Source organism: Cebus imitator, unplaced genomic scaffold, assembly GCF_001604975.1.
Source record: "Cebus imitator isolate Cc_AM_T3 unplaced genomic scaffold, Cebus_imitator-1.0 Scaffold66, whole genome shotgun sequence".
Taxonomy (NCBI): domain Eukaryota; kingdom Metazoa; phylum Chordata; class Mammalia; order Primates; family Cebidae; genus Cebus; species Cebus imitator.
Genome location: NW_016107381.1, coordinates 3,187,063 through 3,199,473, shown reverse-complemented (window position 1 = coordinate 3,199,473; position 12,411 = coordinate 3,187,063). Strand labels below are relative to the sequence as shown.

The following is a 12,411-nucleotide window of genomic DNA, read 5'->3' as shown; positions in this document are numbered from 1 at the left end:
AATACCAAGGGGGAGACTATGGCGCCAGTTCCAGCTCTGCCTTGATTCTGGTGAGAAGCTTTCATAAAAGACATTTTGTTCCCTTTGGGACAGATGCCATTAGATACTGCTCCTTAATGACAGCCCACTGTCCAGCTCTTGCTGGCATGCACCCTTCATCCCATGATTGTATAACCAGCAGGAAAAGGGAGTGGAAATAGGGTGCAATTTGAAATGTTGAAGATTATTGAGTTGGTTCTTTGGCTCCTAGCATACACTTACCTTAACTTGCAGAACCTGTTTCTTGAAATATTTCTGCCTTTAGTGGAAGTTCTAGAAATCTGTTGCCTAAGATATTTTCCCTTAAAGTCTTTCCCAAATGGATGCAAAAGAGCATAGGTTTTATATAGACATACTTTTGCCCTTCAGAGTGTGCTCATTCCTGCTTTTTCAGGCTCTGCCTTCTTCTTTGCCCCAATCCCTGTACCAACAGTGTTCTCTCCCAGGACCAAGCCAGAGGTGCTGTAACTCTGAGCAGCTGAGGTACTAGCCATGCCTCTGGGGCTTGACAACCCATTTTGGCCTCTGAAACGTCCGTAACGTCTGGTATACCCTGGCCAGGGCAGTAATGACTGACCAGTCCCTTCAGTTGTGTCCATCCCTCCCTCCCTATCTTCTTGTTTGTATTTCACTTCCTTTTTAAAAACAATTATTTATGCAGCACTTCTATATGCCCAGCTCAGTGCTAGTGCTAGATATACATTGTTAATAAATAGTAGTGCTATTCTTGTATGCTCTAGTCAGGGGTAAAGAGAAGAGTAAATCACAAACAAATAAATTATGTAATGTCATAAGACCTATGAAAGAAATAAGAGAGTCACCAGGGAGTCCTACTAAGTAGAGGCCTTCTCTGATGAGGTGGATATGTCCCTATGGCATGAGTTGACATCTTGGATTTTTTTCCAAGTGCAAAGTGCCATTGAGAGTGTGGATGATAGTAGCTTTTCCTTGTTTTTTCTCTCCTAATAGATGGCTTAAGGCTTAGAGGAAATCATACATCTGACTTTTACCAGCTATTTACTTTTTTAGTTAAGTTTAACAGAATTAGGACTCTCACCTGCTCCTTTAAATAGCTCCTCACTTAGTGTATACCAGGTACTGTGCATTTTATATGTATTCTTTTATTTAATCCTCTAGTAACTCAAAGTGTGTTTTATCATCATTCCCCCTGTGGCCAGATAAATCAATTTAAACAAACTAAGTAACTCGCCTTTGGCCATATTGCTCAATCGTGGTATTAAGACTTAAATTCAGGTATGTCTGACATAAAGCCTATGCGATCAACCAGTAAACTAGGCTGCCTCCCTTCTTGTGATATCTTAACTCACCTGGTTCTCCTTTTTTTCTTTTTTGCAGTGGTGCCAGTGAAGAAGAGGACACATGAAGGCTTACTACCCCCAGTGGAAAATCGTCCCCTCCCCTCGTGTGTATGTGACAGCGTGTATGTAATGGCTTCTGATTTCTGTGAAAGCTGCTCAGCAACAAACGTACTTCCACCGGATGTGTCCCCAGATCCACAGCAGGCACCTATCTCTCCAAGGGATGACCAGTTTTATGCTTACTGACTGTGTGCTTCTCATCCTCTATTTGTGGTAGGTCAAGGAAAAGAGCCCGTTTGATCCACCAGGAGCAATTAAGGGTCCTTCAGGTAATCCCTCAACGGCTGCTTTGAACTTACTCAGGAAAGCCAGCCCCTAAAATATTTTACAGCCAAACAGTATGCTTTGTTAGGAAGGATCTGGAATAATCTTGAAGGAAAGTCAGAGTTTTCTCCCTGGCTATTAACAAAAACCCAATTTTGTTCATATTGAAGCATGAAATAAATGCGGGCAAGGCAGGGCCAAACTGACTCATGTAGACAGCCCCTAAAAGTCCAGTTCTATGTTTGTGAAAATGTGCCATGAATTAAGATGGATGACTGGGAAAAGGTGTTGGAGAAAGATTTCAAGTTTAGGAAGAGATATTTTTAGTATATGAAGTTACCCAGGACTTGAGATTCATAATTCAGTGCTGTGGAAGTGAAAAAAAATGATTGAGGAGGTGGAAAGGAAATGACCCTAGGAGGGGAAAAAGGACCAAAGAAACCTGATTAACAGTTGAAATCAGTATTTCCGAATTCAAATTGCTTGAATTTCCAAAATAGTCACTAAAGGATCTAATAGAACCAGAATTATTTGGGTGAATTCTGCAGGTTTTATGGGCTTATCACAGTATTAAGGGCTGGAATGTATATTACCAAATGGGAATTTTCAGTGTAGGTTTTTGCTAGTCCCACCCCCATTTTAGCCTAATTTGGCTTAAATGCAGTAGAGGGAGAATTATTGCCACTCCATGTGTTCTGAATTCAGCTCATCTCCCAGCAGATAAGATATATACCCTCCTTTAACTCTAACCAGAACCCTTCTTCCTGTGGCACCCCCTACCCACAGACCATCAAATCTCCCACACCCTGGATCTCGCTCTCCTCTTAGTAACAGAGACACACCCGAAGTTGGACTTCCTTACTTTTCTCTACACCCAAATCACAGTTTCTTACAACCAAGCTTTGTACTCCCAAGTAAGCAGGGATGTGCTAGGGGAATATAAAACTGCAAACTTAAAAACCTGCATCTTCTTGAAGCATCAGTTTTATTTACCAAATAGTTTGGAGTCAGGAGATGACTTTATTTTTATATAAAAGTTATATTATAGAATAAAATGTTCATACACATAGACTGTCAAGATAAAATAGGAATCTTGAAAGGTACTTCTTACTTGCAAATGGCTATGTGTTCACTCTTCTCTGTCTTTATGGTATTTTGGTGTTCACTTATGAGGAATACAACGGGAACCATATCCATGCAGACTCTGGGACCTAGACTTCTAGTGCCTCTAAGGCAAAACCAAAGCAGCCTGCACTGGGGGAAAATCCCTTTTCCCGCCTGCCTGTCTGCATGTGACCTGTGTACCTATTACAAGCATTAGGGCCAGCTGATTTTTGTGCTTGCAGGATGGTTTTGAAACAGAAACAATACTTGTTTACTGTAGGAGTCCTATTTATTTTTCAGTCCTGTGAATGCTGTGAAATGATTTATTCCTTTGAGGCCAGGAAGCTCCCAGGCATATATGCGTCTAGGTTAGGATTGTCATAACTCACTAAAGATGTCAGGATATTGGGGCTAAACAGAGTCTGAAATGTTTAAAACAAAAAAAAAAGTGTTTTTCTCTCAAACTTGTGGCGAAGAAATGGCTAAGACAATTTTGATGCTTTACCTATCTCTGCAAAGACTGGAGAATTTGGCATACCGTTAATTACAACCTCCAGTCATATCTAACAAAACTACCCTAAAAGAAGGACCAGTGGTCACTCTCAAAGTTTAAATATCAGAAGATTAAAAAGATTTTAGGATTTAGAAGCATGTTGTCTTTCCCCAATAATCATTGTTTGATCTCCAAATAGTAGCCTTATATTAGCAATGGACAGATCATTGGCTGTCCATATCTGATCATATGTTATTACTTTGAATCAGTATTTGGGAAATTCAAGCCTTTATGCAGTGGATATAAATGGAAATATAAAAATATGTGCTAACCTGTCTCAGTAACTTATCATATCTCTGTGATCCTCAAGGAAAGCACTTTTGCTTTTACTTAGAAAGAGTTTGAGATTTGCTTTATAGGCTCCTGCTGTCTTCAGCACCTGATAAAACTTTAACCAGGGAAGCATTAAACACAGCACAGCAGCTTTTGCCAAGGCTCCTAAGTTCCTGCCAGCAGCATTTATCAATGTAAGAACTAGGATGCTTCCTGCAGTGGCACCACCTTCCCCCAGAACTGGAGCATGCTGCTTGGCCTTAAGCCCCAGCATGATGAGGCTTCCCTCCTGCCAGGTTAGTAAAAGTTAGAGAGCTCAGAGTTGTGTCTTGCCTGGCTGCAGGTTGCAGGGTTTGCAGAAGCCCCTAAGGAGATGTCACCAAGGGAGGCAGGTAATGAATGTCTCCAGAATCAATCAGATACTCAGCAATATCTAGCCACCTTTCAAATGCTGAATTTCTGGATGCTGAGGGGGGACTTTGGTTTGATATCATTAAATCCAGGACAGTCTCAAGAAGTGCTTGGAGTCTCAGCTTTGACAGCTCAAGAAGAGAAATAACTTATATTAAGGAACAACTGTGAGCCAGGCCCTAAACGACACCCTATTTCTTAGATAATAAAACAGATGGGGAGCATTAGAGTCACTTGCTTCAAGTTACACAGGTAGGAAATACTCAAGCCGGATCTTGAACCCAGCTCTCCCTAATTCTGTGGACAGGTATTTTGTACCATATACCCTGGTCCACCTAAAGACAGAAGGATAAAGAGGCTTCCAGTTTTCCCACTGCACTCTGACCATCCCAATTTATGAATGTTTTTCAAAGTGACATTTCACAGTTGTAGTTAGGGCTCAGAAATGGCATTGTGGTAGCCTTATTTCTTTCCTTTAGCAGATACTTTAAGTACACCTTGCTGACCTGAGCCCACCCCCAGAAGCTGGGAGAACCTTTCCTTTTTTGTGCCCGTCTTCCATAAAAAGGTGTTTCTTGACCTTCAAGGGTACAGAACTTTGCAGCAGTAGTAAAAGTAAAGGGTGTTCTGCTCTCTACTCAACTTTATTTGAAAACGTTGGCAGCTTCTCTGCTGTAGAAAAGGAAATCTTCCTATTTCAGTAAACCTAGCCGCCAGTGTGCTCTGTGAGGATGTAGCGATTCAAAGTCCAGTGAATCTGGACTCTTCTACTGATTCCTGTTTATGTGTGGTGTGGGGTTGGTGGTGGTTGTGTGTACCTATATATAAACGACTAAATGACAAGTGTGATATGTGTGTATATGTATATACATACATATATATCCACACACACCACATATGGAATACTTGAGAACTAAGGAAAACGCAAAGCAGCCCCTTCATGATCTTGCATACTACTTCAGAGGTTTCTGTCAGCCCTAATTACAAGTGCCGCCATATAGTTGGAGCTTAGGTACTTGCTTACAAGAAGAGCAATTCTCTAGCAAAGTTATTAGCTCCTAAAGCACTGAGTCAAAGTGACAGCCCTGAAGGAAATTGCACTCCAGCCCTCCTCCAAGATGTTTAATAACACAGGAAATTTGGATGCCCAGCCATTTTGGTGACCTGAGAGTCTAACTACTCAAGTTAGACCTGAGGGCACAAATGCAGAATTCATGATCATGTAGTAGTGGCAGGGTCTAGGAAGTCCTCTCTCCCCAAGTAGAAAATATTATCTTGCCATTCCTGAAATTCCACATTCATATAATGGCCGTTCAATACATGCTTCTCTATAAGAAAATGAATTGCATGTTTACTGTGTGCTGACAACGTCAGATTTTTATGTTTAAAAAAATCTCATTATGGATTGAGTCCAGCCCAGCCCTAAGAGAAGAAGAAGGCCCATAGGGGAGACTTCAGATCTCATTATTATTGCCTTTATCCAGCAGTGCTTATGAAGACCCCTAACCCTGTCCCATTCCAGAACCTGTAAGACTCAGGCAGTTCTTGCTTCTGGAGGCCTGCCTGGTAAGATAGTATCATTTGGAACTGAGAACATACCAGAAACAACAGAACAAGGCCCAGAGCAGAAAAATGAAAATAACTGAAGATATTTGTGGGTACATTGGTGCAAAAAAAGCCACGGAGCCCATACTGGGCTTGATATGACTTTGACGGGACTAATACTTAATGAGAGTTAAATCTGACCAGTCTTTCTACAGTGACAGGCCACACTGCATGAGTGGGGAGAACCAATGAATTCATTGTCCTCTGCCTATTTTCCTGTGCATAGTCACATTCCCTCCCTAGTCATCTTCCCCTTCCACCCTTTACATTAAACAAGGGAACACTGAATCTTTCAAGGGAATTACGCATTTGAGTTAATGTTTCAGTATATCATTTTCATACTGTAAATTATTTTGTAAGAGAGATTTACTGCTATCCCAGGATGTTCGGACTCGGCGCCCCTGTGCATTTGGAAATCAATAAACTATTACTGGAAATGCCATTTGTTTCTCCGAGTTGTGCACAAAGGACCCTGCAAGGTGTAAATATTCATGACGATCTGCATACTTCACTGTGGTAATGCTAAAGATGCTGGTGTTTTGGTTACCAGATGTGGGAGTCTAATTTACTTCTGACTTTTCCAGAGTGCCTTAGGAGATCTCTGGGAAGTGGTAAAAGAACAGACTGAAGATCATTATTACTTAGTGATATGTTTTCTCCTCAAAACGATCGAGGCCGAGATTAAATTTTATGAGCAACTTAGATTGTAACCAAAAAACTACTTGGTGCTGAATTATGTTTTCAAATAACATTAAAGCTTTAGAGTTTGGATGAACTACAAGAAAAGTCAAATTGTAATTTTTGACATATTTTCTAGAAAAAAAAATATGTCATTATAGAGCAAATTACAGTTAGGCCAGCAAAATCTTTGTTTTGTGAAACTTTAGAAGTACATATTTGCATGTAGTTGATGAAGAAATAGAATTGAGTTGTAAATGAAGCAATTCCAATCTGGTTTGTAATCCATTGAAATCAGAAGTCATATACTCAGAGGCTTTCAGGAGCCAAATGTGAAGACTCAAGACGGTAGATATTGTGTGAATTAGAAAATACCAAGCCCTGTCTAAATGCATTAAAATTTAATGTTTAAAAATCCTAAAACCCACCAGCAAGTATGTCTGGAGGGGCAGTTTGTGGACTCTCCTCTAAATTTTCTTTTAACAAATATATCTTCATCAGACCCTTTAGATAACAAATATATCACCCATCAGACTGTGTGAGAACCTTGAGGAAATTGTCCATGTAGGGATATAAATTGCTCAAGGTTACCCAACAAGCCAGGCTGGTAAAGCCCAGGACAGCAGACTCTCTGTCTCCAGGAGCAATCATTAGGCCCTACTTCCCCTTCCCCAGCTGTGGAGGACACTACTGCCTGGTCGGGTGACACTGCCTGCCACTGTAGCACTTAAGAGTCTTCAGTGTTTTAACAAACCACAATGTGTTTGGAGGTTTTCTTCCTTGCTTCCTGGTGCCAGCATCTCAATACCACATCCATTGCCTCAGCCCTTTCTTGTTTTATCTTTCCCTCTGAAAGCTACAACTCTCTTACTTTGTTTTATTACTCTTTGTTTGGTCCAACTTATACATGGCCCCATTGCCTTTATACTCACAAAAAGGTAGAATTTCAGCTTGTCTGGAATATCTCCTGGCCTTCACAAGGCACCAGAGTTAGAGACACCCAACAGAAAGTTGTAATAAGAGAAGATGTCACAGAAATAAAAACAAAATCAAAAGACTGCTTGAAGTCAATAACAGGCTGCACTAAGTGTCTGTACTTGTTAAATATTGTAATCTCAAGGTTTAAAGCATTCATTTTTGTTCATAATAAGAGCTGTCACTTAGCTGTTTCTCTGGGCCAGGCACTCTCCTAGTTGTTTTTCACATTATCATAATTGTAACAGCACCAATACTATCATTCCCCACTTTATTGCTCAGGAATCAAATTTAGAGAATTAAGTACTGTGACCATGGTTACACCCTAATAAGCAGGAAGCCAGGACTTAAACCCAGGTCTAGCAGACTTCGCAGCTTCTTTCCTTAATCTCTTCTCTCCTAGCTGCACTGATTCCACCTTGTATTGGTGAATAACAACACTGATCCCCCTACACCTACCCCCACACATGTACGGTATGGCCGTGGGACAACGGAGTTTGCCCTTTGCAAAGAAGGTCTTGCTTTGTATAGCCTGGAAAATGTCATGTAAAATTGAGGGAAGGAAGTCTAAGGATAGCAGTGAAATTTTCTTATGGCCTGAAACTGCACTTTCGGAAGACAAGACTGTTAGACTTGCTTTATCTTCTTTATTCCAAGGCCATAAATAAGGAAATCAACAAGAGAGGCAAAACTATGTCTTCTTTTGCTAAGGCCTTAGATTCCTGAAAGTCAGCCAGCTCTGACACTGAGTCTGTGATTTAATTAAACATCTCGAAGGCTCTCCAACTGCTTGACATCAGGCCAGCTTCATATTCTTGGAAAGGGAAACAGCAAAAGGAGCTTATCTGTTTTAAAGTTCACTTACTGAGTTCAACTGTCATGGCCACAGCATACCATTTGCCTTATAACATTTCAGGATTCATAGCAACTCATTTACCTAGGGCTTAGCCACCTGATAGCTTCACCTGTCCCTATTTCCTGAACACAAAATCTAAACTGGTGGTTTGACAATGAGTAATTGAGACAGAACTAGAAAAATCTAGAGCCTCTGCTCAACCCATCAAAAATGAGAATTAAGAAGTAAGCAAACAATGCTTCCAAGCAGTTGAAATAAATACCACAAAGCAAATGCATAAGACAAAGGCTCTACATCTACTCATGAAGCACCTACTCAGAACCTATTTGCTCTTACTTCACACATACTTCTTTTTTTTTTTTTTTTTTCTGAGACAGTGTCTTGCTCTGTCACCCAGGCTGTAGTCCAGTGGCATGATGATGGCTCATGGCATCCTCTGCCACCCGGGTTCAAGTGATTCCCCTGCCTCAGCCTCCTGAATAGCTGGGTCTACAGGCACGCACCACCACACCCAGCCAATATTTTTTTTTAATTTTAGTAGAAATGGGGTCTCACCATGTTGGCCGGGATGGTCTCAATCTCCTGACCTCGTGATATGCCTGCCTCGGCCTCCCAAAGTGCTGGGATTACAGGTGTGAGCCACTGTGCCTGGCCACTTCACACATGTTTCCAAATATAAAGGAGAGAAACAGACTTCTAGAGGAAACAAGAAGGAAAAAGAAGGACAGCAATAGAGAAAACAGAAATTTTGAGTAGACTGAAAAGCTCCAAAAGCCCAGATATAGGGGGTTAGTGCCAAAAACAGCCTATACACATCTCAATCTTTAAGAGCCTTGCTGTATCATAGGACAATATGATTATATTCAAAATGATGATCCTGTGCACTGTATATAAAATAACTATGCTCAGAAGGCAAAAATCGGTCTATCAAACATTTTAGAAATATTTACATCCCAGTGGTTAAAAAAAAAAACTTTTAGGAATTAAATAAACCATTGACCATCCAGAATATTTAGCTAAATCAAACAATATATATCCCCCTAGCTGATGTTTTATTGTTTTATGAGCCTCTGGTGTTTAGAATTTTTTTTTTCACAGTTTTGTAAGTGACTTTCATGCTACAGCGCTTTGCATATAATGGCATGAACAATGGAAATGCCAAGTTTCCAATGTGATGAATAAAACTAATAACTAGAACACAGGTCAAATTCTGTTAAAACAAATACTGCTACCATAAAAGTCACTTAAGCATCCCTGTTATTTCTAAGCCCCTGTCGATTGTCCATTTATTTTAGCCAATAGTCATTCAACAAAATTGGAGCATAATACAAAGAAACTGGACCCTCAGCACAGGTTGGGTGTAACACAATTTAACCTCTATAACAGATTCTCACTTGTATTTCTCCAGCTTTTTGCTATAAGAAGAATAAACGTTATGTAGATATAATACCAGTGTGAAAAGCTTGTGGTTGGTTGGTTCTAAGAGAAGAAAGAATTTAAAAGCAAGGGACACATGAAGTCATGTGGCAATTCCTCACTAGGGAATTTGGTCTCCAGGGCCACTTTTGACCTTAATCCATGTTGGAGCTGTCAACCAAAGAGTTGCTTGCATATAATAATGGTATAATGCATATACTAAGCCTTGGAATGAAGACATGATTCATTTCTCATGAATCATTGAGCATTCTGGGGTAACCTGGCCCTGATCTGGTGATGCTAAAATGTAAAAACCCAGACGCATGTGACTAGAACTGTCTTTTCTCCCATCATGCACTGCTTTCAACACTGCATGAGTGTAAAAACGTGCTATGTTGATTATAGAGAGAGATAGTCTAAGTTAATGAGCTGCATCCCATTTGGTATCCAGGCAAGGATTTTTCCATACCTATCCTTTTGCTGGTGGTAATGATGAGTTTTGTCACTTGCTATAACATTCTCTATCTATCCATCTTCTTTTCTTTTATGTAAATATTTTTATGACTTCATTGCAACCAGAATTTTGTAATACTCTTAACAACAGAGGGGATTAAATCATGATTCACTTCTCAACAGTACAATCAGCAGTAAGAGGAGGAGGAGGAGGGAGGGAGAGGAAATTGTCCACCTTTTCTCAATACCTGGCTGAGACCCCAAATTCACATCATGCTTTAAGTTAATAAATTCTGGGCACTGCTCAGCTTGAGGAAGCAGGCATTGCTTCTTCATATTTCAGGGTGAGACAAGTGGTCTGTTGAAGCCTTGCCACTACAGGATACGTTCACCTCTGCTTGCTTTCCTTCCTAAGCCAGAGTGTAGTTAAACATTTATGTGTCCCAAGCCAGGAGATCAAATTAAGAAGAGGTTAGCTACTTTGCCTGGCTCTTAAGAACATTGAGTCCAAGTATGGTTTTCTGGCTTGAGGGTGGCCATTTGCTGCCTCACTGTTTTTCTTAGGACATCTGGAGATCAGAGGTGTTAATTGGAAGTAAATTTTCTGTATTTGGTTTCTCTCCACACATGATGAGACCTTTTAGACCCAGTTGGATGGCTATATCCTAGCATGAAATTCAGCTTCTAAGTAGGAAGAACAATGATAGAGGAATGAGACTCTCTTTGACTTGGTGGCAGTAGTGGCAATAGGGAGTGTCAGTAGGGTAGTTTCAGGTGGGAGGATGATAAACCACTGATAACAATAAAAATGGGTATTTCTCAACATTCAAGCCAATTTCCTATTTGATAACAGGTGGGTTCTGATCTATTTTCCTAAAATTACTATTTTCCCTGGAAGATTCTGACCTGTCTGATCAAATAAAGGAATTCCTTCTGAAAGTATACCTAGCCCACTTGTGGCCAAACTATACTTGCCTGTTATGTATTCAAACAAGCTTGCCTGTTAATCTCCTTCTCTTACCTCTATTCTGAGGACAACACGTGGAAGAAGAACTAGGGCACCTGGGGATCCGCTGTTGCATATGTTTAAGTGGTATAAGGAAGTCAGGATTCCTAGAATTGTCTGTCTTTTGCCATTTCTGGGACAAAGAGAAAATCCATCTGGAATGTTTATGCCCCTCTGAATAGCTAAGTCATGGGCTTGTTGGCTTTCAGTCACTGCCTTCAGAAAAAGACAATTTCACAATGACTTACTTTCTAATCACTGAAACAGCTTCATGAGGACATGCAAAACTGCTGTCTATCTTCAGGCTTGGCCCATTGTCAAATGTCAGACTTGCAGAGCAAATAAGAGACCTGGCCTAGTTCACAAGGCAGTCAGAAGTGATCCAGAGTTCAGGCTCCCCCTCCCTTTTATCCCTCCACCCTGCCTCCACTCCTCCGCCTCCCATTCTTCCGGCCTTTCCATCTGGAAACCATGACTCTCATGGATTCCAGGCACAAATTCTCAGATTTCAGATGTTTGGGAAATTTCTCAGCTTGGGTCATTCTTCAAGAGTAAGAGATTCAATTTGGGAGAAAAAAACAGCTGAGACCCTTCCACAGAAGAGAAAATAAATAAGGTGTGGTGTGTATCCATCCTCTTTCCCACTCAGTTCCAAAACCACACACAATGTCTAACTTCAAACAGAGTATTTAGATCCCCCCTGGGAAGGAACAGAATGGAAAAACAATCTCCACTCATAAAGACACTTTTCTCCCTTCTACGATATAAACACAACTGGCATCAGATAATACAATGTAATTGATTTTGTGTGTGTAATTGGGGAAGGGAAGAGTCTCTAGAGGGTAGACCTAAGAGTAATGGAATGAAAAGTAAAATTTAACGTAAATTGTTGGGAGGAAACTGTTAACATTATGAACCACTTGACCCTAGTGTTGCATCTTCACAAAAAAGAACAATGTGCCGTCTTCTGTCTTTGGAAAATGGAACAAGCTTGTTGTTGATACAAGGTTTCAGAAGCAGACAAACTTAGTTTTAGTACTGACTTTGTCCTTTACTAACTCTGAGTGATTAAATGAGCAGACGGCCTACAGGGCTCAGTACAGTGCCTGACACATAGTAAGCACTTAAAAATGGTAGCTATGACTATTGTGCTGGACTCCTGTTAGGAATTCAATAAGTGGAGACACCCTCATGTTGCCCTCACTGAGCTGCTCTGACCCCTAGATGCTCCCTACAGCTGTTTCACAGCCCTCTGTACCACATCCCCATGTTGCAATGTTTCATATCAACGGTAAGTACCTCAAAGTACTGTATGTGTTTACTTGTTCCTATGGTTGATATCTGTAACTCTTTGAAAGTTGTATTATTTGCTTGCGGCTATATTACTAATGATGACAAA

The 12,411-nt window shown here is 40.6% G+C and overlaps 1 protein-coding gene and 1 long non-coding RNA gene across 2 annotated transcripts in view; one reads left to right on the top strand and one right to left on the bottom strand.

The window, feature by feature from the left end:
- Positions 1-6,070, top strand: part of TRIM44 (tripartite motif containing 44) — a 129,072-nt gene extending 123,002 nt beyond the window's left edge. Inside the window, exon 5 of the mRNA XM_017530507.1 lies at positions 1,396-6,070. Within this exon, the coding sequence (XP_017385996.1) occupies positions 1,396-1,423 (28 nt within the window). The 3' untranslated portion in view covers positions 1,424-6,070. The remainder of the gene's footprint in view (positions 1-1,395) is intronic.
- The window catches only part of LOC119471608, a 192,577-nt gene that overhangs the window by 89,615 nt on the left and 90,551 nt on the right, over positions 1-12,411 (bottom strand). The window lies entirely within an intron of this gene.